This window comes from Scyliorhinus torazame, chromosome 4 (genome assembly GCF_047496885.1).
Source record: "Scyliorhinus torazame isolate Kashiwa2021f chromosome 4, sScyTor2.1, whole genome shotgun sequence".
Classification (NCBI taxonomy): Eukaryota; Metazoa; Chordata; class Chondrichthyes; order Carcharhiniformes; family Scyliorhinidae; genus Scyliorhinus; species Scyliorhinus torazame.
Window position 1 is genome coordinate 100,989,980 of NC_092710.1, and position 27,976 is coordinate 101,017,955.

Sequence of the window (27,976 nt, forward strand, 5' to 3'; positions counted from 1 at the left end):
GCCTGACGGGATATATCCAAGGATTCTATGGGAAGCAAGAGATGAAATTGCAGAGCCGTTGGCAATGATCTTTTCGTCCTCACTGTCAACAGGGGTGGTACCAGGGGATTGGAGAGTGGCGAATGTCGTGCCCCTGTTCAAAAAAGGGACTAGGGATAACCCTGGGAATTACAGGCCAGTTAGTCTTACTTCGGTGGTAGGCAAAGTAATGGAAAGGGTACTGAAGGATAGGATTTCTGAGCATCTGGAAAGACACTGCTTGATTAGGGATAGTCAGCACGGATTTGTGAGGGGTAGGTCTTGCCTTACAAATCTTATTGAATTCTTTGAGGAGGTGACCAAGCATGTGGATGAAGGTAAAGCAGTGGATGTAGTGTACATGGATTTTAGTAAGGCATTTGATAAAGTTCCCCATGGTAGGCTTATGCAGAAAGTAAGGAGGCATGGGATAGTGGGAAATTTGGCCAGTTGGATAACGAACTGGCTAACCGATAGAAGTCAGAGAGTGGTGGTGGATGGCAAATATTCAGCCTGGATCCCAGTTACCAGTGGCGTACCGCAGGGATCAGTTCTGGGTCCTCTGCTGTTTGTGATTTTCATTAATGACTTGGATGAGGGAGTTGAAGGGTGGGTCAGTAAATTTGCAGATGATACGAAGATTGGTGGAGTTGTGGATAGTAAGGAGGGCTGTTGTCGGCTGCAAAGAGACATAGATAGGATGCAGAGCTGGGCTGAGAAGTGGCAGATGGAGTTTAACCCTGAAAAGTGTGAGGTTGTCCATTTTGGAAGGACAAATATGAATGCGGAATACAGGGTTAACGGTAGAGTTCTTGGCAATGTGGAGGAGCAGAGAGATCTTGGGGTCTATGTTCATACATCTTTGAAAGTTGCCACTCAAGTGGATAGAGCTGTGAAGAAGGCCTATGGTGTGCTCGCGTTCATTAACAGAGGGATTGAATTTAAGAGCCGTGAGGTGATGATGCAGCTGTACAAAACTTTGGTAAGGCCACATTTGGAGTACTGTGTACAGTTCTGGTCGCCTCATTTTAGGAAGGATGTGGAAGCTTTGGAAAAGGTGCAAAGAAGATTTACCAGGATGTTGCCTGGAATGGAGAGTAGGTCTTACGAGGAAAGGTTGAGGGTGCTAGGCCTTTTCTCATTAGAACGGAGAAGGATGAGGGGCGACTTGATAGAGGTTTATAAGATGATCAGGGGAATAGATAGAGTAGACAGTCAGAGACTTTTTCCCCGGGTGGAACAAACCATTACAAGGGGACATAAATTTAAGGTGAAAGGTGGAAGATATAGGAGGGATATCAGAGGTAGGTTCTTTACCCAGAGAGTAGTGGGGGCATGGAATGCACTGCCTGTGGAAGTAGTTGAGTCGGAAACATTAGGGACCTTCAAGCAGCTATTGGATAGGTACATGGATTACGGTTAAATGATATAGTGTAGATTTATTTGTTCTCAAGGGCAGCACGGTAGCATTGTGGATAGCACAATTGCTTCACAGCTCCAGGGTCCCAGGTTCGATTCCGGCTTGGGTCACTGACTGTGCGGAGTCTGCACGTCCTCCCCGTGTCTGCGTGGGTTTCCTCCGGGTGCTCCGGTTTCCTCCCACAATCCAAAGATGTGCAGGTTAGGTGAATTGGCCAATGATAAATTGCCCTTAATGTCCAAATTGCCCTTGGTGTTGGGTGAAGGTGTTGAGTTTGGGTAGGGTGCTCTTTCCAAGAGCCGGTGCAGACTCAAAGGGCCGAATGGCCTCCTTCTGCACTGTAAATTCAATGATAATCTATGATTAATCTAGGACAAAGGTTCGGCACAACATCGTGGGCCGAAGGGCCTGTTCTGTGCTGTATTTTCTATGTTCTATGTTCTATGTTGCTGGGTCAAAATCCTGGAACTCCCTCCCTCACAGCACTGTGGGAGTACTTATACCACATGGACTGCAGCGGTTCAAGAAGGCCGCTCACCACCATCTTCTCAAAGGTAATTAGGGATGGGGAATAACTGCTGGCCTAAACAGCACACATTCTGCAAATGAGTTAATAAAAAATTATGTTTGTTGAACTGTTCCCCGGCGAGGCTCAGTTCTTTCAGAACGGGGCCAAAGAACACTGGGAGGTTGAGGAAGTTTCAAGTTTAACTGATTGATTACTTTCAACAGGTTCAGTTTACTTCCCTTCATCCAGCTGGTAGAAATGAAGGGTTTCATAAACGAAGAACAATGCACAGTACACAGCACAGGAACAGGCCCGTCAACCCTTCAAGCCTGCACAGACCGTGTTGCCCGTCTAACCTAAAACCTTCTACATTTCCAGGGTCCATATCGCTCTACTCCTATCCTATTCATGTATTTGTCAAGACACCCCTTAAACTTCACTATCATACCTGCTTCCGCCACCTCCTCCGGCAGCGAGTTTCAGGCATCCACTACCCTCTGCGTAAAAAAACGTCTCTCGTACATCTCCTCTAAACGTTGCCCCTTGCACTTTAAACCTATGCCCCCTAGTAATTGACTCTTCCACCCTGGAAGCTTCTGACTATCCACTCTGCCCATGCCCCTCATAATTGTGTAGACTTCTATCAGGTCGCTCCTCAACCTCGGTCATTCCAGTGAGAATAAACCAAGTTTATCCAACCTCTCCTCATAGCTAATGCCCTTCATACCAGCCAACATCCTGGAAACCTTCTAAACCTCAAATACTTTTCTTCACCTCTGCCAGCACTTGCTCAAATACCTTCACCTTTCCTTCACATTGAAAAATTAATCAGTTCAAAAATTTTCAATATTGCATTCTCCCACTGTAAAGCAGACATTGGTGAACCAGGTCATCATATGACCAAGTACATATACATGTCTCCCTTAGCAAATGTGAAAGAACAATTCATTAATTCACTGCTCCATTCACCACACCCCATCACCTGCCTACCAACAGTGTCTATCAATCACAACACATACCTCATAAATATTCTACCTCATTCTAACTATACCAGTGTTATACATCTCAGAGCTTGTGTATACTGTTCAACCATGACAGCCACATCACATTGCACCACACTCACTGATACTCTCTCTGTTGAAGGGCAAGGAGGTGCATTAGCCAACTGATGGGGGATTTATATCAACTTCCCTCTATGGCGGAGACAATACTTGCCAATATTGGAGTGGCAATGAATGAGAGAGACTGTGGCTACTCGCAATAGGAGATGACAAAATGCTCATACCTAATCCACTGTCCCACACCTAATTTCCCCCTCACTCCAGACAAGATATAGATCACTTAAGGGTGCACCTCTTCCTTTCCCCACCCTCGTTCACCACACCCTACCTCCAACCTCTACCCCCCAATTCCACCTCTCCCACTTGCCAACCTCCATCGCCCTCCAACTCCATGCCCCCAACTCCAACCTTCAAACCCCAACCTCAAGTTCCATTTGTGGAAGAGAGGTCCAAACGTTCCACACCCTCTTGAGTAGAAGTATTTCCCAATTTCATTTCCGAAAGATATGGCTCTAGATTTTAGGCTATGTCCCCTCGTCGAAGACCCCCTAAGCAGTGGAAATAGTTTCTGTCTATCTACCTTATCTTTTCTTCATCTTGAATCTTCAGTCAAATCACTCAAACTTCGCAATTCCATGGAATGCATCTCTATTTTGTCATCTCTCCTCATAATTTAAACTTTGTGTAGATAATATTGTTGTTAAATAAATGTCTTCACTACAACTCGCTGTGGGCTCCCCGTGCCTTATTAAAGGAGGGTCCCAGATGCAGGGGAATTGCCCAATGGAAATCAAAACCTCCCGGGCAATTCAATGTAGTCAGTGTGTTGGGAGATTTGAGTAATCCCGCAGCATCTTCACTGAACTTCAGGTTCGCTTCCATCTCACCTACCCTTCCCCAGTGGTGCATTCATAACACATAACAAGACCAAGCAGCCTGTAAACACTTCCAATATGCCATGGCTGGTGCTAAGAGTGGGAGAGTTTCCTGTCAGCCACACTGCAGAAGGCAACAGCAAACCACACTGGTACCTTTGCCAAGATTACCCATGGACCCATTGAAATTGGACATTTTAGGACAAGGTGAAAAAGCATCCAGCCGCCGCTGCCACCTTCAGCAGCGGACTCTGCTGCCATGTGCAGCCATGCTCGTATATTTCGGCCTTGTGTCACCTTGTCATACCTGCTGTCAAACACTCAAATATTTTCATATCCCATGTAGTGGCTGATGTGTTGGGTGTTCTGGATCCGTGGAACACATACAGGCCACCAACACTTAAAATAGTGCAACACTATTATTAAGTTAGAAACTGTTGAACATACTTTCACTGTGGGTTAACATTATGTTAGATTGAACTAAAGACCTATGCCTGTCCTAACCAGTTTATGCACTCAGCACATGGTGAGGACCTGTGCTGTAAGCTGTAAACTCTGTCCTTGTAGGAAACTGCATCCCGAATGAGCGGGAACTCTGATGCCCCCTGTCTTTATAGTGCGTGTGCTCTAACTGGTGATTGGCTGCGGTGTTGTGTGTGTTGATTGGTCCCACTGTGTGTCCATCAGTGTGTGTGTACCTGCACCATGATATACTGGTGTATATCATGACAATGGCAACACCCGGGGCGGAGGGGGGGGGGGGGTAGTGCAGACCCAGTTGGGGACCCTTGCTGCCTGGTATACGTCATTGGCCTTCTTGCGGCACTGCAGGCCAGTCCACCTGGTCACTCTTCCCGAGCTGATGGCCACTGCCACTTCGTCCCAGGCTGCATTGGCTGCCTTGTGGCTCACTGTCAGGGACCCTCGGAGGAACAGGAGATCGTTCCTGGCCTTGACCATATCTAGGAGCCTCCCCAGGTCCCCGTCTCCAAACCTTGGGGCCAGTCGTCTCGGCGCCATGGCTGCGAGCTGAATAGGCTTGGCTGTGCGAGTGCTGTATAAGTGCTGCTCAATCTTGTTAGCGGGGATGGGGGGAGTTGGCGAGCATGGTCCCAGTGAATCGGCTGGCAAGCCTTCATTTGTGGTGTGAAGCCCGTGGGGCCTCCTTGAGTGGACCAATTCATGCTGAATTGCGTTGCAGGCCTCACAAGGCGGAGCGCTGGGGAGCTCGCGGCAGTTCCTGCTCGCTTCCACATGTAGACATCTTTCAGGAGAATCGCGCCCATGGTATATCAATCTGTGTATATTCCAAGTGGATTATGGTATATCAACCTGTGTATATTCTAAGTGGATTATGGTATATCAATCTGTGTATATTCCAAGTGGATTAAGGTATATCAATCTGTGTATATTCCAAGTGGATTACAGTATATCAATCTGTGTATATTCTAAGTGGATTATGGTATATCAATCTGTGTATATTCCAAGTGGGTTAAGGTATATCAATCTGTGTATATTCCAAGTGGATTACAGTATATCAATCTGTGTATATTCCAAGTGGATTACAGTATAACAATCTGTGTATATTCCAAGTGGAATACGGTATATCAATCTGTGTATATTCCAAGTGGATTAAGGTATATCAATCTGTGTATATTCCAAGTGGATTATGGTATATCAATCTATGTATATTCTAAGTGGATTATGGTATATCAACCTGTGTATATTCTAAATGGATTATGGTATATCAATCTGTGTATATTCCAAGTGGATTAAGGTATATCAATCTGTGTATATTCCAAGTGGATTACAGTATATCAATCTGTGTATATTCCAAGTGGATTACAGTATAACAATCTGTGTATATTCTAAGTGGATTATGGTATATCAATCTGTGTATATTCCAAGTGGATTAAGGTATATCAATTGTGTATATTCCAAGTGGATTACAGTATATCAATCTGTGTATATTCCAAGTGGATTACAGTATAACTATCTGTGTATATTCCAAGTGGAATACGGTATATCAATCTGTGTATATTCCAAGTGGATTACAGTATAACTATCTGTGTATATTCCAAGTGGAATACGGTATATCAATCTGCGTATATTCCAAGTGGTTTACAGTATATCAATCTGTGTATAGTCCAAGTAGATTACAGTATATCAATCTGTGTATATTATGGTGAGTTATGGTATATCAGTCTGTGTAAATTTCAGATGGGTTATGGTATATCAAAGGGTTTCGATGATGAGATACACAGTGGGTTTAACTGGAATTGTGTTACGGGGTGCTACAAAAGCAAAATGATAGACAATTTATTCTGAGAGGTACTCACCTTGCATTACCCTCATGCATACTTGTCTGATGTGTTGGTCGATAGGCTCTTTACCCTAGGAATGGTCATTTTAAAAAAGGTTTAAAAGAGGCAAAGCAAAACTCAAGACTTGTAAATTAAATGTAATGAACACCTTTAAGAGCATGAATAAAGCTCAAATTGTACTAATAATTACAGGTGGACCCTGTCTCCCAGGTAAGCCAGTAAGTCCACGATTTCCTTGTAAACCTTGTGCCCCGACAGGCCCGCGGAGACCCTCGACACCTGGCAGACCACGAACCCCATCTTTACCGCGAATTCCAGCCTCACCAGGTTTACCAAGCTGCAAAATTGAAACATAAAATATAAGTACAAATTCCACCCTCTTGCTTCATCTGCATCTTTACTGAACTTCAGGATCGATTCCATCTCACCAACCCTTCCCCAGTGGTGAATTCATAACACATAACAAGGCCAAGCAGGTTCCTTACCAGCCTGTAAACCCTTCCAATATGCCATGGCAGGTGCTCAGAGTGGGAGAATTTCCTGTCAGCCATACTGCAGAAGGCAACAGCAAACCACACCGGTACCTTTGCCAAGATTACCCATGGACGCATCCAATGGAAGCCCATGGTCACCAGTGCCCTTGCCGGGCATGATACCTGAAGGAGGAGGAGCAGGACCCTTCCCCAGGCCTCCAGTGTGTGGAGCTACTCAACAGCCTCAGTAATATTTTTCTCCTGTGTGCAATGTTATGTTTCTGAAACCAGAGTCGGGCATTGTCTAATCATGAGGTTGTGGTTTGCTTCTTCTCGTCCCCTCTTTAGGATATGAATCTGCAATGTCACAGAACCTCAAGGAAGATACTTGCTCCGTTCCAACTCTTGGCCTGCTGACCTAACTCAGCAGACTGAAGACTGAACCATGATGAGACGTCATTCATCTTTATCAATCCACATTTTATGCTTGAAAATTATATCCTGTACTGACTTGGTCATGGCTATGGGTGGCAGAGTTGGGGGGGCAGATGGTACCATATGTAATAATCGCAAAGCAGTGCGCAGCAGGATTGGAGAAACACCATACTGGGTAGTGTGCTATTTGAAAATGAGGAGCATCAAGATCCAAACGTCAATCCTTGCAGAGAACCCCTGGTGTACCAAGAAATGTCCTTTCGTTTCCATGGCGTGAGGTTTCTGATCCATAGAATTCCTACAGTGCAGAAGGAGGCATTCAGCCCATCGAGTCTGTACCAACCCATGGCCAATCCACCTAATCTGCGTATCTTTAGACTGTGGGAGGAAACTGGACCATCCGCAGGAAACCCATGCAGACACAGAGAATGTGAAAACTCCACACAGTCACTCAAAGGCAGAAATAGGACCCTGGCACTGTGAGGCAGCAGTGCTAACCATGTGCCACCGTGCCACAAATTCTTCCCAAATGTAGCAAATAGTATTGTTGTAGTGCAAGTAGCACTTAGACAACATCAAAGTTGGCAGTGCTGAATTGTACTAGCAACTCCACATCACTCACTCATCTGCCCAGCTAAGCTGTGCATATGTGTGGTTACACACTCCAGCAGTATTCAATGCTGTACTGCACTGAAATTCTTTACAAGGGTCAGAATTTTGATCTTGCTTCTCCTAAGCACATTAGCATCGAAATGTCGATGACATTATTGGTCTCAGTGAAGTTCCAATGAGAATTTCTAAAGTTTGTTTTGTGCCGGTTACACTATATATGAACTGCTATCCCAAGGTGTTGCTCACACCTTTGAAAAAATATTTTTACAGGATGTGGCTAGGTCGGCATTCATTGCTGATCCCTAATTGCCCTCCAGAAGGTGATGGTGAATGGCTTTCTTGAACCGCTGCAGTCCGTGTGGTGTAGCTACACCCACAGTCCGAATGCCGTGTGGCTTCGAGGGGAACATCCAGATGGTGATGATCCCATGTATCTGCTGCCCTTCTAGGTGGTAGACGTCGAGGATTTGGAAGGTGCAGTCAAAGGAGCTTTCATGAGTTGCTACAGTGTATATTGTATGTGCTGCACACTGCTGCTACTGTGAAGGTGTCAGTAAATATCAAAGGTGAGGGTGAGCAGAGAGTCAATGGTGGGGGGGGGGAAGGCTGAGTGCGAATGTTGGGAGATGGACAGTGTCCAAGGTGGGGGGTGGGCAGAGTGTCCAAGGTGGGGATGGGCAGAGTATCCAAGGTGGGGGATGGGCAGAGTGTCCAAGGTGGGGGATGGGCAGAGTGTCCAAGGTGGGGGATGGGCAGAGTGTCCAAGGTGGGGGGTGGGCAGAGTGTCCAAGGTGGGGATGGGCAGAGTGTCCAAGGTGGGGGATGGGCAGAGTGTCCAAGGTGGGGGATGGGCAGAGTGTCCAAGGTGGGGGGTGGGCAGAGTATCCAAGGTGGGGGATGGGCAGAGTGTCCAAGGTGGGGGGTGGGCAGAGTGTCCAAGGTGGGGGGTGGGCAGAGTGTCCAAGGTGGGGGAAGGGCAGAGTGCCCAAGGTGGGGAGTAGGCAGAGTGTCCAAGGTGGGGGGTGGGCAGAGTGTCCAAGGTGGGGGATGGGCAGAATGTCCAAGGTGGGGGATGGGCAGCGTGTCCAAGGTGGGGGATGGGCAGAGTGTCCAAGGTGGGGGGTGGGCAGAGTGTCCAAGGTGGGGGATGGGCAGAGTGTCCGAGGTGGGGGATGGGCAGAGTGTCCAAGGTGGGGGATGGGCAGAGTATCCAAGGTGGGGATGGGCAGAGTGCCCAAGGTGGGGAGTAGGCAGAGTGTCCAAGGTGGGGAGTAGGCAGAGTGTCCAAGGTGGGGATGGGCAGAGTGTCCAAGGTGGGGGATGGGCAGAGTGTCCAAGGTGGGGGATGGGCAGAGTGCCCAAGGTGGGGGATGGGCAGAGTGTCCAAGGTGGGGGGTGGGCAGAGTGTCCAAGGTGGGGATGGGCAGAGTGTCCAAGGTGGGGGATGGGTAGAGTGCCCAAGGTGGGGGATGGGCAGAGTGTCCAAGGTGGGGAGTAGGCAGAGTGTCCAAGGTGGGGATGGGCAGAGTCTCCAAGGTGGGGGATGGGCAGAGTGTCCAAGGTGGGGGGTGGGTAGAGTGTCCAAGGTGGGGGATGGGCAGAGTCTCCAAGGTGAGGGATGGGCAGAGTCTCCAAGGTGGGGGATGGGCAGAATGTCCAAGGTGGGGGATGGGCAGAGTGTCCAAGGTGGGGAGTAGGCAGAGTGTCCAAGGTGGGGAGTAGGCAGAGTGTCCAAGGTGGGGATGGGCAGAGTGTCCAAGGTGGGGGATGGGCAGAGTGTCCAAGGTGGGGGATGGGCAGAGTGCCCAAGGTGGGGGATGGGCAGAGTGTCCAAGGTGGGGGGTGGGCAGAGTGTCCAAGGTGGGGATGGGCAGAGTGTCCAAGGTGGGGGATGGGCAGCGTGTCCAAGGTGGGGGATGGGCAGAGTGTCCAAGGTGGGGGATGGGTAGAGTGTCCAAGGTGGGGGGTGGGCAGAGTGTCCAAGGTGGGGGATGGGCAGAGTGTCCAAGGAGGGGGATGGGCAGAGTGTCCAAGGAGGGGGATGGGCAGAGTGTCCAAGGTGGGGGGCAGGCAGAGTGTCCAAGGTGGGGGATGGGCAGAGTGTCCAAGGTGGGGGATGGGCAGAGTGTCCACGGTGGGGGATGGGCAGAGTGTCCAAGGTGGGGGATGGGCAGAGTGTCCAAGGTGGGGGATGGGCAGAGTGTCCAAGGTGGGGGGTGGGTAGAGTGTCCAAGGTGGGGGATGGGCAGAGTGTCCAAGGTGGGGGATGGGCAGAGTGTCCAAGGTGGGGGGTGGGCAGAGTGTCCAAGGTGGGGATGGGCAGCGTGTCCAAGGTGGGGGAAGGGCAGAGTGCCCAAGGTGGGGAGTAGGCAGAGTGTCCAAGGTGGGGGGTGGGCAGAGTGTCCAAGGTGGGGGATGGGCAGAATGTCCAAGGTGGGGGATGGGCAGCGTGTCCAAGGTGGGGGATGGGCAGAGTGTCCAAGGTGGGGGGTGGGCAGAGTGTCCAAGGTGGGGGATGGGCAGAGTGTCCGAGGTGGGGGATGGGCAGAGTGTCCAAGGTGGGGGATGGGCAGAGTGCCAATGTGGGGGATGGGCAGAGTCTCCAAGGTGGGGATGGGCAGAGTGCCCAAGGTGGGGAGTAGGCAGAGTGTCCAAGGTGGGGAGTAGGCAGAGTGTCCAAGGTGGGGATGGGCAGAGTGTCCAAGGTGGGGGATGGGCAGAGTGTCCAAGGTGGGGGATGGGCAGAGTGCCCAAGGTGGGGGATGGGCAGAGTGTCCAAGGTGGGGGGTGGGCAGAGTGTCCAAGGTGGGGATGGGCAGAGTGTCCAAGGTGGGGGATGGGTAGAGTGCCCAAGGTGGGGGATGGGCAGAGTGTCCAAGGTGGGGGGTGGGTAGAGTGTCCAAGGTGGGGGATGGGCAGAGTCTCCAAGGTGAGGGATGGGCAGAGTCTCCAAGGTGGGGGATGGGCAGAGTGTCCAAGGTGGGGAGTAGGCAGAGTGTCCAAGGTGGGGATGGGCAGAGTCTCCAAGGTGGGGGATGGGCAGAGTGTCCAAGGTGGGGGGTGGGTAGAGTGTCCAAGGTGGGGGATGGGCAGAGTCTCCAAGGTGAGGGATGGGCAGAGTCTCCAAGGTGGGGGATGGGCAGAGTGTCCAAGGTGGGGGATGGGCAGCGTGTCCAAGGTGGGGGATGGGCAGAGTGTCCAAGGTGGGGGATGGGCAGAGTGTCCAAGGTGGGGGATGGGCAGAATGTCCAAGGTGGGGGATGGGCAGAGTGTCCAAGGTGGGGGATGGGCAGAGTGTCCAAGGTGGGGGGTGGGCAGAGTGCCCAAGGTGGGGGATGGGCAGAGTGTCCAAGGTGGGGGGTGGGCAGAGTGTCCAAGGTGGGGATGGGCAGAGTGTCCAAGGTGGGGGATGGGCAGCGTGTCCAAGGTGGGGGATGGGCAGAGTGTCCAAGGTGGGGGATGGGTAGAGTGTCCAAGGTGGGGGGTGGGCAGAGTGTCCAAGGTGGGGGATGGGCAGAGTGTCCAAGGAGGGGGATGGGCAGAGTGTCCAAGGAGGGGGATGGGCAGAGTGTCCAAGGTGGGGGGCAGGCAGAGTGTCCAAGGTGGGGGATGGGCAGAGTGTCCAAGGTGGGGGATGGGCAGAGTGTCCACGGTGGGGGATGGGCAGAGTGTCCAAGGTGGGGGATGGGCAGAGTGTCCAAGGTGGGGGATGGGCAGAGTGTCCAAGGTGGGGGGTGGGTAGAGTGTCCAAGGTGGGGGATGGGCAGAGTGTCCAAGGTGGGGGATGGGCAGAGTCTCCAAGGTGGGGGATGGGCAGAGTGTCCAAGGTGGGGGATGGGCAGAGTGTCCAAGGTGGGGGATGGGCAGCGTGTCCAAGGTGGGGGATGGGCAGAGTATCCAAGGTGGGGGATGGGTAGAGTGTCCAAGGTGGGGAGTAGGCAGAGTGTCCAAGGTGGGGGATGGGTAGAGTGTCCAAGGTGGGGGATGGGCAGAGTGTCCAAGGTGGGGGATGGGCAGAGTGTCCAAGGTGGGGGATGGGCAGAGTGTCCAAGGTGGGGGATGGGCAGAGTGTCCCAGGTGGGGGGGTGGGTAGAGTGTCCAAGGTGGGGGATGGGTAGAGTGTCCAAGGTGGGGGATGGGCAGTGTGCCCAAGGTGGGGGATGGGCAGAGTGTCCAAGGTGGGGGGTGGGCAGAGTGTCCAAGGTGAGGGATGGGCAGAGTCTCCAAGGTGGGGGATGGGCAGAGTGTCCAAGGTGGGGGGTGGGCAGAGTGTCCAAGGTGGGGGGTGGGCAGAGTGTCCAAGGTGGGGGGTGGGCAGAGTGTCCAAGGTGGGGGATGGGCAGAGTGTCCAAGGTGAGGGATGGGCAGAGTGTCCAAGGTGAGGGATGGGCAGAGTATCCAAGGTGGGGGGTGGGCAGAGTGTCCAAGGTGGGGGATGGGCAGAGTGTCCAAGGTTGGGGATGGGCAGAGTGTCCAAGGTGGGGGATGGGCAGAGTGTCCAAGGTGGGGGGTGGGCAGAGTGTCCAAGGTGGGGGATGGGCAGAGTGTCCAAGGTGGGGGATGGGCAGAGTGTCCAAGGTGGGGGGTGGGCAGAGTGTCCAAGGTGGGGGATGGGCAGAGTGTCCAAGGTGGGGGGTGGGCAGAGTGTCCAAGGTGGGGGATGGGCAGAGTGTCCAAGGTGGGGGGTGGGCAGAGTGTCCAAGGTGGGGGATGGGCAGAGTGTCCAAGGTGGGGGATGGGCAGAGTGTCCAAGGTGGGGGATGGGCAGAGTGTCCAAGGTGGGGGATGGGCAGAGTGTCCAAGGTGGGGGATGGGCAGAGTGTCCAAGGTGGGGGATGGGATACTATTATATTCCATAAAAACAAATACCGTGAGAGCGATATCATGCAGCAAACTAGGTATTATCATAGCTCACATTAAGCCTATAAAATTATCCTAAACCTTTATTAAACACGAGTTCTGCCCAGTTGGAGAATTGTGCCTAATTCAGGGCACCACACATTAGGAAGGAGGTGAAGGGTTTGTCAAATGCTTCTAAGACAGATTAATGACACTGGGGCTGATTTCTTTTGACCAACAAGGATAAGAAGCAATTTGTTAGATATGTTTGAACAATAAATTGGGCTTATATAGCACCTTTAATGTAATAAAACATTATTACATTGACAGACCTTAACACGAAAGTCATCAAAATATGACATCAACACCATAAAGGGAAAAATGGGCAGGTGACCACATGCATGGTCAAAGCGGTCAAATTTAAGAAGTGTTTGTTCGTGAGGTGAAGAGGTGTGGGGACAGAGTCCCAGTGGTCACGGTGCAGGCAAGACCACCAACCCTGCAGTGAATATAACTGAGGTGGCCTGAGAAGCCAGACTTAGAGGAACACATATCTGAGGATTGTGGGGGTGGTGAACATTCCAGCGGTAGGGAGGGCCAGGCTATGGAGAGATTTGAATAAAGAAAATCATTAACAATTTAAATAAGAGTGAATAAAGTGAAACTGGCCATTAATGGGAATTTGTTATAGCCATGGAAGCTTCATCTCGCAATCCCAGACAGCAGAAGCTGCTGAGGATTCTGTTGTAAGCATTACTTGTATACGAATTAGGTGCAGGAGCAAGCCACTCGGCCGCTCAAACCTTGTCCGCCATTCACTAAGATCATGGCTGATCTGGTTGGAATCTCAACCCCATAATCCTGACCCAAGCCGGCAATCAAACCTGGGACCCTGGCGCTGTGAAGCAACAGTGTTAACCACTGTGCTACTGTGTTGCCCACCATTCACTCCCGGCCTCCACCCTGCCACAGGCCTTTTCCCCAGTGTGTTTTTCTCCACTGTCCCTGTAGGTATTAATGTTTCCCAGTTGTGAAGATCACTGGCCTGAAACGTTCACCCTGTGTCTCTCTCCAGCCACAGCTGGACCTGCTCAGTTTTTACACCATTTTCTGGTTATATTTCAGAATCTCACACCTGCAGTACTTTGTTTTGGGATAATTAAGTGCGGTGCTTTTCTGGAATTATCTATATGTCTAAAAGAAGCAAATATGTCTTGTCCAAAGTGACTTTTCAAATGTAAAGGAACACAAGATCCATGAGAAAATACCGCTTGGGCCACCATTCCTCAAATTGCTTACAAACACCAATCATGGAATTATCCCATGGGTCTTCTATGCTCAGGGGGATGAGGTGTTCAAGATTATGAGGGGCCTAGATAGAATAGATAGGAAAGACCAGTTTCCCCTAGCAGAGAGGTCAGTTACCTGGGGCACACATTTTAGGAGAATGGAAGAAGGATTAATAAGGACATGAGGAAAAACATCTTCACCCAGAGGGTGGTGGGCATCTGGGACTTATAGAATCATAGAATTTACAGTGCAGAAGAAGGCCATTCAGCCCATCGAGTCTGCACGTCCCTTGGAAAGAGCACCCTACCTAATCCTACACTCCACCTATCTCCGTAACCCAACCGAACCTTTTTTTGGACACAAAGGGCAATTTAACCTGCACATCTTTGGCCTGTGGGAGGAAACTGGAGGACCCGGAGGAAACCCACACAGACACGGGGAGGATGTGCAGACTCCGCTCAGACAGTGACCCAAGCCGGAATCGAACCTGGGACCCTGGAGCTGTGAAGCAATTGTGCTAACCACTGTGTTACCATGCTGCTCTGCTTTTGTGATGGCGGCAGACACACTCAACTCAGTTAAAAAATACCCAGATCTGCACCTGAAGTGCTGTAACCTGGTGCTGGGATTAGAACAGGTGGCTAGTTTATCATATTTTATTTTTATGCCAGTGCAGACACGATGGACTGAATGACCTCTTTCTGTGCCATAACTTCTAGAGGCAGAGGCCTCATCTTCCAGTCGGAAATTCAGCACAAGCTTGCCTCCTGGAAGCCACAATGTTATCTTGCATGGCTCAGCCAATTACTTTCCTGAGGTTGTGACTTCCCTGGAGGAAGTGATCAGTCACTTAAGGGCCTAAATTAGCCTGAGGGTTGGCAGGTCAGACACCTCCTCCTCCTGCACCACTGTTGAAATGCCAGTGGTAATGGGAAGGCAATGGGCCAATAGCGACCCCCCCCCCCCCCCAATTTTACATCCTTCCACCTCTCAGCCTGTTCCTGAGCCTGTAAAGCCTAGCTGTGTAAATTGTGTATGTGTGAGATTTCTTCCACTTAGCAGATATTTTATACACATAGATTTATATAGTGTGTACGAGGGCATCTACTCGGTTACATAAAGGTAATATGTAAACGGTCATGTGACCCACTGCCACCACCAGCATCACAAACACCACCACACAAGGTAATCCCAGATGACCATAGGTTGCTTTCTCCTTTGAAGAGGAGATCTGACTGGTTAACCTGAGGCTCACCACACCTTAGGCGAGTGGCAAGGCTGAGAAGGCGGGGCCTTCACGAATAACCTCAGCCGGTACGGGAATTAAACCCGCGCTGTTGGCCTCGCTCTACATCGCGGCCCCCAATATCCACCACCACAAACACCCGAACTGAAAAAACCTGATAGGAGAATAGACATAAATGCCAGCCAGGAAAAATCCAGCAGGCCCGTCAAAACTGACCCGCGTGGTCATGCTACAATCACAACCCTCATCTCGCCCTCCTCCCAATCATTAATAACCTCCTCTAATGAGCTTAATTAGCCGACTCGGCCGGGACTGAATTCAATCCTGCCCGTGTTTAATGGATCAATCAAGTTGCCTCGAAGTCTACACTTTTTTGCATAGTAAGACTCAGCTCATAAAGTGATAATGCAGAAAAGGATTAATTTATTCGATACTTACGGCACCCTTGGGACCAGCCTTTCCGCCATCACCCTAAAAAAAAAAATCCGGGATGAGGGTGGGGGGGGGGGGGGGGGAAACAAACAAAGAAAGGACAAGTGAGTCACACCTTCACTGGGAGCAATGTTCAGCACATCAACTATCAAACGTTATACAAAGTGTGACAAGAATTTTAAACACACAACATAACAATCATTAAAAAAATGAGTTCTTTGAAAATCATGGAAAATAAGATAATACAACATGAGAGTATCTATTTTATAATAAACATGCTTTGCCTGCATAGTACATTTTTAAAACATCTATATAGCATATCCTGTGAAACAGGTATGAAGGTATATTACGATTCCCTTTCTGATCCTACATATAGCAAATAAACGGGCCACATGATCCAAATAGTCTCTGCCTGTCTTTTTCCTGCCCCCACACTTCTTGGAACTCCATCCACATATCCTTCTGTCCCTTTTCCCTGCGTGTATTTACCGAATGTCTTTTTAAATGCATCAGTGCTGTTCACCTCAACCACTCCTTGTGGTGGCAACTTCAACATTTTCACCACTCTCTGGGTGAAGAGATTTGGCCTGAGCTCCTGACTGGACTAGAAGAAAGGAATAGTTAAGGGAGCAGGGTGGGAAGAAGCTTCCGGGGTGCGTGAACACCAGCACAGATCAGTTGGGCTGAATGGTCTGTTTCGGTGCTATGCGCTCTATATATCTTTGTGCATTCAAAAATAAATTAAGGGTACTAAATTTAATATGTTTGTCACGGGATCTAATTGTTTATTTTATTCTGGTGATATTAATTTTGCAAAGTCACTGTAGAATTTTACGACAGCCCTTACAGTAAATTGCACCTAGGAGTTGCAATTTTGAAGGCCAACTTATTACTTTCAACTCTGCAAATAACTGCAGTACCATTATGTTCCCATCAGTGGTGCTGTTGAGCCATTGCAGCACCACTTGACTGAATTACTGTCTTGATTAATCTTTATCCTAATTTCACATACACGCACAATGTAGTTTTGAGAATACAGACACACACAATTGATGTGCTTCACAATAGGAAGGGAAATTGCCTGGGCATCGCTGGCAGCCGTAAAATAAAGTCCCTACAATCCGAATAACTAAGAGTCCTGTAGATGCAGGATTTCCAATGATAATTATTATGATCGCTTACCATTTCACCTCTCGGGCCATCAATACCTTCTCCACCAGCAGAACCCTAAAGTGGGTAAAAAAATTAAAAAGCGGCTTAAAAATCAAAATAGTGTGAACTCTTTTGCAGATAAATATTTAAGGGACTGCTTCTTCATCTTTAACACACTTGTATTTTAGGAACTTACTTGTTCACCTTTCGTCCCAGGCAAGCCCACAGGACCCTGAAAACAAACACATAAAATAGACAAGTAAGCAAAATGGATTTTCAATGCTGCTAAATGAAATGCCCCCACCCCCCCCCCCCCCCCCCCTTTTCCCCCCAATTTAATCTTGTAACAAAGGGATAGTTAGCCAGACAGGCAGATGATATGTAATCAGACAGGTAGGAAAATTTAGATCCACGAATAGAAATAAAGACAGACAAACAAGGATTTCAGGACATCTTAGCCCAGATTTTGTGAGAGGAGCAGAAATGAGATGGTGCCTACCCAAGCCACGCTTTTGCAAAGTGGTAGCCTCTTCCACTCAATTGGAATTGGCCGCAGACACAAAAAAGCCTATCCCAGGACCTCAGTATGTTGCATGCTTGGCTAGAGAGCACAAAATATGGTGAGAAGGCAACTCTTAAAGAGCTGCAGCTCATAGTTAAAGGGCAGGTTATGCGCAGGCAATAAAAAAGAGATCTGATTGGGCAGCACGGTAGCACAAGCGGATAGCACTGTGGCTTCACAGCGCCGGGGCCCCAGGTTCGACTCCCCGCTGGGTCACTGTCTGTGCGGCGTCTGCACGTTCTCCCCGTGTCTGCGTGGGTTTCCTCCAGGTGCTCCGGTTTCCTCCCACAGTCCAAAGACGTGCAGGTTAGGTGGATTTGCCATGATAAACTGCCCTTAGTGACCAACAAGGTTAGGAGGGGTTGTTGGGTTACAGGGATAGGGTGGAAGTGAGGGCTTAAGTGGATCGGTGCAGACTTGATGGGCTGAATGGCCTCCGTCTGCACTGTATGTTCTGTATGTTCTATTCACAGTGACACAGCAGACACAGCGGGAAGCTGCTCTTCTTGATGCTGCCATTGGCATGCGGCTTAGGTTTGATCCCGGAGTTAATGTGCTGGAATTTCGATTTGATTTCTTATTGTCACATGTATTAGTATACAGTAAAAAGTTTTGTTTCTTGCATGCTGTGCAAACAATGCATACCGTACATAGGGAAGGAAGGAGAGACTGCAGAATATAATGTTACAGTTATAGCAAGGTGTAGAGAAAAGATCAACTTAATACGAGGTAGGTCCATTCAAAAGTCTGATGGCTGTAGGGAAGAAGCTGTTCTTGAGTCAGTTGGTACGTGACCTCAAACTTTTGTATCTTTTTCCTGATGGGAGAAGGTGGAAAAGAGTATGTCCGGTGTGCGTGGGGTCCTTAATTATGCTGGCTGCCTTTCTGAGGCAGCGGGAATTATAGATAGAGTCAATGGATGGGAGGCTGGTTTGCGTAATGGACTGGGCTACATTCACGACCTTTTGTAGTTTCCTGCGGTCTTGGGCAGAGCAGGCTCCATACCAACCTGTTATACAACCAAAAAGAATGCTTTCTATGGTGCACCTGTAGAAGTTGGTGAGGGGCGTAGCTGACATGCCAAATTTCCTTAGTCTTCTGAGAAAGTAGAGTCGTTGGTGGACTTTCTTAACTATAGTGTCGGCATGGGGGGGACCAGGACAGGCTGTTGGTAATCTGTACACCTAAAAATTTGAAGCTCTCGACCCTTTCTACTTCGTTCCCATTGATGTAGACAGGGGCATGTTCTTCACTACGCTTCCTGAAGTCGATGACAATCTCCTTCATTTTGTTGACATTGAGGGAGAGATTATTGTCGTGGCACCAGTTTCTCTATCTCATTCCTGTACTCTGTCTCGTCATTGTTTGAGATCCGACCCACTACAGTGGTGTCATCAGCAAATTTGAAAATCGAGTTGGAGGGGAACTTGGCCATACAGTCATAGGTGTATAAGGTGAATAGGTGAATTTCAATTACCAGTGGGCCGGCATTGAGCATGGTTTGAAAACTGCATTCGCTGGAGGACGGCACTGGGTCCCACCGCCTCTGGGACAATTTGTGACTTTCAGAGGGGTTGCTGGAGGTGCGGGGGTGATGGTGTGGGGTGGGTGGGGGGTTCATGGAAGCCTGCTCACCACCAATTAAGAGCCCCTTAAGCTCCTTGAGGAATTTGTTAAGGAGCCTGCCCAGAACAGAATGGGGTTTTTAATGCTTTTTCTAGATGAAGCCAAACAGTAAATTGCACCATGAATTTTGAAGCTGGAATATTTGAAGACTAACTTATGACTTTCAGCTCTGCAAATAATTCTGGAGCATATTGGTGCACAGCTGTCCGGGTCACCACCAGGAAAAAGAAAGTTTGTTTCCATCTGTGTTTTTTTAACCTAAATGTGTGCAGTCAATTTGCACCAGGCCGGGTGCGGTACCTCGACTTGGTGCCCATGGCCTCTTTGTCCTGTCTTTATCGTCAGTGGCCTTCCAAGGAGCTGTCTCCTCTCCTTGGCAAGGCAGTAGCCCCCAACATGGCTGCCATCTGCCTTTGCCACTGGCACCAGGTAGGCAGCTCCCACCTCCTGGAGGTGCTTGACTCCTCTAATTGGGCATCAAGCTCACCTGCTTCCCAATCAGCCCACTTATATTCAAAAATAGTGTCACAAGAGCGACACAGTTCAGGCCCGGGGTCAGGACCCAGAATTCATCGGGAGTTGGGTGGGGGGTGTCAGGTTCCCGACTTTACTTTAAATTTGAATAAATGTTTGTCAGGAAAGGGCAGGTTCTGAAGTATCACTCCAGCAGTAACTCGGGTGAACAGGACAGACAAATTCTCCAGCTAGGAACATGGATGCAATGCTCACCTCCAGGTTTCTGGAGTGCCATACAGCAGAGTTGTCGGAGGAATATCACACAGCACAGAACGAAAGCACTCAGCTCATCATGTCTTTGGTTCTCTGAATGAGCAATCCAACTCATCCCTCTCCCCCATTCTGTTGCCACAGATCTGAAAGTTTTACCACAATTACCCCATTAACTTTTAAAAGTTAATCGTGTATCTGGTTCCACCACCATTTCAAGAAGAGCATTCCAGATCACCAAAACTCGCCCCTGGTCATTCTGACGATTACTTCAATTCCATGTCCTCCGGTTACTGACCCTCCCCCCAATGGGGACATTTTCTATACCAGAGATTACCTGGAGGAGGAACAGACAGGTGTTCCTCGACGGAAAACATATTTTATATTTTTCATCGACAGGACAATTTTATAAAGTTAATTTCTTTTTCTGTTTTGTTAAAAATGGAGAAATGCTGAACTAATTTCAACCAGTCACCTGATGCTTTGCCGCAATTTCAAGGTAACAATGACACTGTGATGAGATTCTGGACCAGCAACTCCGCACGAAGGAAAAACCTTCACATGGGCCGCGATTCAATGAATCGCATGCAAGCCCCAAAATTGGACTCCGTGCCAGGCGGCGGGCCGATTGCGAGCCACCCGATTCATCATGCTCAGTGCGATCTGGATCTCGCCCTCACTGGCCGAGATCCAGATCTGAATATTTAAAGAAGCAGGGGTGCCAGATTCGCCCGGCACACAGGACTCACCAGCCATGCCTAGGAGACCTGGCAAGGGTGCCGTATAGTGCTGGTCCACACAAACGTGAACCAGGCGTAATGGTACCTGGGTAGGGTGGGGGGTCTCCAAGGCTATTAGAGACCCCTGGGTGGTCAGGGACAGAGCAGGGTGGCACTCTGTAACTTCCCCGGCACCTGGGAACCTTGGCACTGCCAACATGGCACCCTGGCAGTGCCACCCTAATGTTTCCAGAGTGCCCAGGTGGCACTGCCAGGGGTCAGGCTCAGGGAGGCCTTGCCAAGTGGAGGGGGTGTTCTTGAGGGCCTCCCCAAATTTGGGGTGTGGGTTGGTCAAAGTAGTGGGGGACAAGATAGCACCCCAATCTGCGAGGAGCAAATCCGTCTAAGTGCGGGCTTGGCGGGGAGAAACCCCCGAGGCAAAAAAAAAGCAACAAAGTGCCTTTGGATACCGGGATGTTTCTCTGTGCTGCAGCTGCCAGGAAACACCCACCCCGCTAAATGCACCATTCAGGAGACTTTAATTTCAGCCTGCTGAATCGCGCCCTAATCTCCCATATTGGTAAGAAGTCTTACAACACCATGTTAAAGTCCAACAGGTTTGTTTTGAATCACTAGCTTTCAGAGCACTGCTCCTTCCTCAGGTGAAACTGAAGGAGCAGTGCTCCGAAAGCTAGGACTTTAACCTGGTGTTGTAAGACTTACTGTGCTCACCCCAGTCCAACGCCGGCATCTGCACATCATGGCTCCCATATTGGTGTCAATGGTCAAAACGTTATCAGACCTAATACCCGGGTTCAACAAAGAGTGAGGCAGTCAGTGTCTCCAAAACAAAGGAGTCCCGACTCCAATTACACACCTAGATTCCAGCCGTGGGGATATACTTCCCAGAGTCCAACATGGAGCTCCTCCTCCCACAGGCTGCACTCTCTGGCAGTTCTACCAACAAAGTCTCCAGGCAACAGCCTGCGCTGTCCACCAACCAGCAGTGGCAGCGGAAAGACCCCACACCCCAATCAAACTTGCCAACTGCTGAAACCTCTGAACTCGTGCCTCCTGACTCGTTCTACACGCCTTCTCCTGTCATACAAGTCTCACTCCAGAGAGACAAAGCCTTCCACAATCAGCCACCCTCCCCTCAGAAGGAACATTGCGGTTGACTCATGATTCCGGACCCTGGACATGGGTAAAACTCAGAGTTTTATATTGCTCTCAACCCTTTTCCTTATCCCCCATTTATCGTGTGAGTGCAAAAAGGGGTGGACATTGCAAAAACCCCCCTTGTGAATGTGCAAAAATAAACGGTCCCTTTTCTTTTTGACTCAATTCAAGTTTTCTGTGCAAGTCATTAACAGAGAAGTGGAACCTTTCCAAAATTAAGGGTTGGGGAAAGTACACCACCATTTATAAAGAGGGAAATCAAAATGGTGCTTACGGATGAGTCGAGGGCAGGAAAATCAGGGCAGCATAAATTGACCCCCTCCCACTTCTGTCCGTGACAGGGGGCACATAGGGATTAGGAAGCTATTACCTTGCAGCAGGTACCACTCCAGGCAGCATTATTTACCCTGGCCACAACATTAGTACCAATATGAAGGCTCAGTATTTTGACTTGCAGTGAAAGTCACCAGCACTGCATGAATGTTTTATGCACATCTTAAGAGTCAGCCATTTTGCAATGCACCCTTTACGAAAGAAGTAACTGAAACCATGAAATGTAGGAGCTACAGAAGCAGCAGCCTGATTGAATGGATAAAGGCAATGTTCAGTATGGATACCAGAAGGTGATTCACGTAACTTTTGCAATTATGGGGTAACAGAAAATGTGCAGCGTGGAGGGAAGGTTGATTAGTGGACAGCCAACAAAAGTTTACAGTAGATTGGTGTTATTTGGATTGACGTACTCCAATTAATCCACTTTCGTTTTGATATGTGTACAGATGATTTGATGTGGGTGTCATGGGCACAATATCTAAATTTGCAGTTGGCACAACAATAAAGATGTTGACAAAATACTTCAGGGTGCCAGAGACTGGTTAGTGAAATGGACAAAGCCATGTAGAAGAGGCAATTTGAACTGGATAAGCATGAATAATGCGGTTAGGAGGAAACCGTGAAATGGGATAATCCACTCAATAGAATGATAGTGATAGAAGATGAGGAACAACAAAAACCTAAGGTTCAAATACAGAAACTAAATTTAAACTAATTTGGCAGGGGAATGGGAACCAGATTTGTAGTCCAGCAACTAAGGTAGCCGATATTCAGGACGCCAAAGCGTGTAATGAGGCAGTGGGGAAGGGAACACTGACAAAGGAGAGTACTTGCAGGCACGGAGATGGGTTGAAGTGTGTATACTTCAACGCAAGAAGCATCAGGAATAAGGTGGGTGAACTTAAGGCATGGATCGGTACTTGGGACTACGATGTGGTGGCCATCACGGAAACTTGGATAGAAGAGGGGCAGAAATGGTTGTTGGAGGTCCCTAGTTATAGATGTTTCAATAAGATTAGGGAGGGTGTTAAAAGAGGTGGGGGGGGGGGGGTGGCATTATTAATTAGAGATAGTATAACAGCTGCAGAAAGGCAGTTCGAGGAGTATCACCCTATTGAGGTAGTATGGGTTGAAGTCAGAAATAGGAAAGGAGCAGTCACCTTGTTAGGAGTTTTCTATAGCCCCCCCCAATAGTAGCAGAGATGTGGAGGAACAGATTGGGAAACAGATTTTGGAAAGGTGCAGAAGTCATAGGGTAGTAGTCATGGGCGACTTTAACTTCCCAAATATTGAGTGGAAACTCTTTAGATCAAATAGTTTGGATGGGGTGGTGTTTGTGCAGTGTGTCCAGGAAGCTTTTCTAACACAGTATGTAGATTGTCCAACCAGAGGAGGGGCAATATTGGATTTAGTACTGGGTAATGAACCAGGGCAAGTGATAGATTTGTTAGTGGGGGAGCATTTTGGAGATAGTGACCACAATTCTGTGACTTTCACTTTAGTAATGGAGAGGGATAGGTACGTGCAACAGGGCAAGGTTTACAATTGGGGGAAGGGTAAATACGATGTTGTCAGACAAGAATTGAAGTGCATAAGTTGGGAACATAGGCTGTCAGGGAAGGACACAAGTGAAATGTGGAACTTGTTCAAGGAACAGGTGCTACGTGTCCTTGATATGTATGTCCCTGTCAGGCAGGGAAGAGATGGTCGAGAGAGGGAACCATGGTTGACAAGAGAGGTTGAATGTCTTGTTAAGAGGAAAAAGGTGACTTATGTAAGGCTGACGAAACAAGGTTCAGACAGGGCATTGGAGGGATACAAGATAGCCAGGAGGGAACTGAAGAAAGGGATTAGGAGAGCTAAGAGAGGGCATGAACAATCTTTGGCGGGTAGGATCAAGGAAAACCCCAAGGCCTTTTACACATATGTGAGAAATATGAGAATGACTAGAGCGAGGGTAGGTCCGATCAAGGACAGTAGCAGGAGATTGTGTATCGAGTCTGAAGAGATAGGAGAGGTCTTGAACGAGTACTTTTCTTCTGTATTTACAAATGAGAGGGGCGATATTGTTGGAGAGGACAGTGTGAAACAGATTGGTAAGCTCGAGGAAATACTTGTTAGGAAGGAAGATGTGTTGGGCATTTTGAAAAACTTGAGGATAGACAAGTCCCCCGGGCCTGACGGGATATATCCAAGGATTCTATGGGAAGCAAGAGATGAAATTGCAGAGCCGTTGGCAATGATCTTTTCGTCCTCACTGTCAACAGGGGTGGTACCAGGGGATTGGAGAGTGGCGAATGTCGTGCCCCTGTTCAAAAAAGGGACTAGGGATAACCCTGGGAATTACAGGCCAGTTAGTCTTACTTCGGTGGTAGGCAAAGTAATGGAAAGGGTACTGAAGGATAGGATTTCTGAGCATCTGGAAAGACACTGCTTGATTAGGGATAGTCAGCACGGATTTGTGAGGGGTAGGTCTTGCCTTACAAATCTTATTGAATTCTTTGAGGAGGTGACCAAGCATGTGGATGAAGGTAAAGCAGTGGATGTAGTGTACATGGATTTTAGTAAGGCATTTGACAAAGTTCCCCATGGTAGGCTTATGCAGAAAGTAAGGAGGCATGGGATAGTGAGAAATTTGGCCAGTTGGATAACGAACTGGCTAACCGATAAAAGTCAGAGAGTGGTGGTGGATGGCAAATATTCAGCCTGGATCCCAGTTACCAGTGGCGTACCGCAGGGATCAGTTCTGGGTCCTCTGCTGTTTGTGATTTTCATTAATGACTTGGATGAGGGAGTTGAAGGGTGGGTCAGTAAATTTGCAGACGATACGAAGATTGGTGGAGTTGTGGATAGTAAGGAGGGCTGTTGTCGGCTGCAAAGAGACATAGATAGGATGCAGAGCTGGGCTGAGAAGTGGCAGATGGAGTTTAACCCTGAAAAGTGTGAGGTTGTCCATTTTGGAAGGACAAATATGAATGCGGAATACAGGGCTAACGGTAGAGTTCTTGGCAATGTGGAGGAGCAGAGAGATCTTGGGGTCTATGTTCATACATCTTTGAAAGTTGCCACTCAAGTGGATAGAGCTGTGAAGAAGGCCTATGGTGTGCTCGCGTTCATTAACAGAGGGATTGAATTTAAGAGCCGTGAGGTGATGATGCAGCTGTACAAAACTTTGGTAAGGCCACATTTGGAGTATTGTGTACAGTTTTGGTCGCCTCATTTTAGGAAGGATGTGGAAGCTTTGGAAAAGGTGCAAAGAAGATTTACCAGGATGTTGCCTGGAATGGAGAGTAGGTCTTACGAGGAAAGGTTGAGGGTGCTAGGCCTTTTCTCACTAGAACGGAGAAGGATGAGGGGCGACTTGATAGAGGTTTATAAGATGATCAGGGGAATAGATAGAGTAGACAGTCAGAGACTTTTTCCCCGGGTGGAACAAACCATTACAAGGGGACATAAATTTAAGGTGAAAGGTGAAAGATATAGGAGGGATATCAGAGGTAGGTTCTTTACCCAGAGAGTAGTGGGGGCATGGAATGCACTGCCTGTGGAAGTAGTTGAGTCGGAAACATTAGGGACCTTCAAGCAGCTATTGGATAGGTACATGGATTACGGTAAAATGACATAGTGTAGATTTATTTGTTCTCAAGGGCAGCACGGTAGCATTGTGGATTGCACAATTGCTTCACAGCTCCAGGGTCCCAGGCTCGATTCCGGCTTGGGTCACTGTCTGTGCGGAGTCTGCACGTCCTCCCCGTGTCTGCGTGGGTTTCCTCCGGGTGCTCCGGTTTCCTCCCACAGTCCAAAGATGTGTGGGTTAGGTGAATTGGCCAATGATAAATTGCCCTTAATGTCCAAATTGCCCTTGGTGTTGGGTGGAGGTGTTGAGTTTGGGTAGGGTGCTCTTTCCAAGAGCCGGTGCAGACTCAAAGGGCCGAATGGCCTCCTTCTGCACTGTAAATTCAATGATAATCTATGATTAATCTAGGACAAAGGTTCGGCACAACATCGTGGGCCGAAGGGCCTGTTCAGTGCTGTATTTTCTATGTTCTATGTTCTAATTGTCAGAATCTGTGACAGATAGAAAAGACCAAAGGCATTTGGAGTTAAGAAACAAAGAGATTATAGTAGATCTGTTCTAGAAAACGGTTGGCTACAGGACATCAAGTACTAAAAGGACATTAAAATCTAAGAGAATGTATAGCATACTTCCACTGTGATGAACCTGGGATTGGCAATTATAATCATGGGGAGAGACTTGCTATGACTTACAGCAGAGAAAACAAAGAGACGGTTTATTTGAGATTTCTAAAATAATGAAGCATTTTCATCGGACAACTAAGGAGAGCCCAATTTTCCTTGACTGGGGTGTTAGTGATGAGGGGGTCCTTCGATGTAACATAGTCAGTAAAAGTGTAGGGGGGAAACATTCAAAGAAATATCGTTGCACAAAGTGTTGATGGAGCAGGGAATGTGTAACCACAGCAAGCAGCAGAGGCTGCATCTTTCAAAGGAAGAGGAAATAAACATATGAAGCTGAAGAAACATCCACAGGGTTATAGGAGGAAACAAGGCCATGGGGTTCGTTTCGGATAGATCTGGCAAAGAGCCAACATAGATGCAATGGACTGAATGGCTCCCTTTCTGTGTTGAAGTTGTCCATGTTTTTAGCTACAGGTCTCGGACCCATTGGCAATGTGTCAATACCTTTCTCCAGTGACAATTACATTGTTAAGCTACTTGTCTTATTAAAGATACATAATGGTTATAGGCACAACTTCTATAAAGAGTATTAAATGGACACAGCTGAAACAGTTATGGTGAGGAGTTTGCATCTCGGTCGAAGATGCATAATAAACCTACTGACGGTAAAAGACAAGCTGCTGTAGTATTCCTCCATCATATATTGACATTTAATATTAACAGCCGCATCCAGGACACTCAGGCCTGGACATTTTCCCAATAATAATTCATAAGTTAAAGCCGGGCTGATTTCTTTGCCACAGGGAAGGAGTGAGAGGCGTATTAGGCCGGCTTCCACACTGTTAATCTCCACATGGAATAAATAAGACCGGACACAAAGAGTAGGGGATCGGTGCGCCACGACCCGGGCGTGACGATAAGGATGGCACTCCGTTTTCGGATCCTTCGGATTTGGGGGCGCCGGATAATGGGTGCGGTAAATGTACTATCAAACTTCCCAACAGATGCAGTGGTATGAAGCTCGCTGGGAAATTTGGAAAAACCCTCACTGTTTTTGTGTCCATGACTGCCTGGTTTTGGTTTTCACCAGAATCAGTGAATGTTTCAAAAATATATCTTTCTGCAACTTCGGTGTTTGGGGTTCATTTAACTAAAAACAACAACAAAATAGAAATCAGGCACTTCTGACTAAAGATAAGCAGCGGAATCCTCTGATCCGCCGTCAGTGCACCCACGCCTGGGGTTTCCCGACGGCATGGGGTGGCCAGAATGGGAAACCTCATTGGCTGGCTGCGGGAACAGAGAATCCCGCTGCAGGCGGGGGCACGCCTGCAAACTGGCGGGACGGAGAATCCCGCCCAAGAATTTTGGCTCCAATATTAGATTACTAATTCCCTGTGTTCACTTTCACTGTGGATTTCTGAAAAAGAAAAATCAACAAGAATCCTCATTTTGCAGTGAAATTTTAGCAATACACATAGAACAGGAGCATTAATCATTTAATCTTTCTATCTCACTTCCCCCAACGCCCCTCCTCTGTCGACCCCTGTAAATATCCAGTTTTGAATCACAATTATAACATGGGAGCATGTTGGAGGGCAAGGTTTAGATTTGTTACTGAACTCCGGTACAAAGAGATATTTCTTACCCGATCACCCTGAGCACCAGGCAACCCAGCAGGACCTGGAAGACCAGGATAGCCAATGTCACCAGCAGGACCCTGCAATATTCAGGAGCAGGAAAAAGAAATCATGTCATAAAATATTTGAATTGGAAATATTATCCAATTAAGAGATATCATTACGACAAAACTTGGTGTTACTTGTTCCCTATTTGCATCACCGTCACCTCAGGAGAACAGAAGTATATTGTAAACTGGTTCTGTTCCGAAGACTTTCTCAAACTTCCAATGTTTAATTTATTTGACATGTACTTTAACATTCTCC

At 48.4% G+C, this 27,976-nt stretch overlaps 1 protein-coding gene across 1 annotated transcript in view; it reads right to left on the reverse strand.

Moving 5' to 3' along the window:
- The window catches only part of LOC140411421 (uncharacterized), a 196,684-nt gene that overhangs the window by 18,395 nt on the left and 150,313 nt on the right, over positions 1–27,976 (reverse strand). The window contains exons 30-35 of the mRNA XM_072500528.1: positions 27,679–27,750; positions 16,882–16,917; positions 16,716–16,760; positions 15,540–15,572; positions 6,397–6,543; positions 6,222–6,276 (exon numbers count right to left, since the gene is read on the reverse strand). Coding sequence (XP_072356629.1) covers positions 6,222–6,276; positions 6,397–6,543; positions 15,540–15,572; positions 16,716–16,760; positions 16,882–16,917; positions 27,679–27,750 — 388 coding nt within the window. The remainder of the gene's footprint in view (positions 1–6,221; positions 6,277–6,396; positions 6,544–15,539; positions 15,573–16,715; positions 16,761–16,881; positions 16,918–27,678; positions 27,751–27,976) is intronic.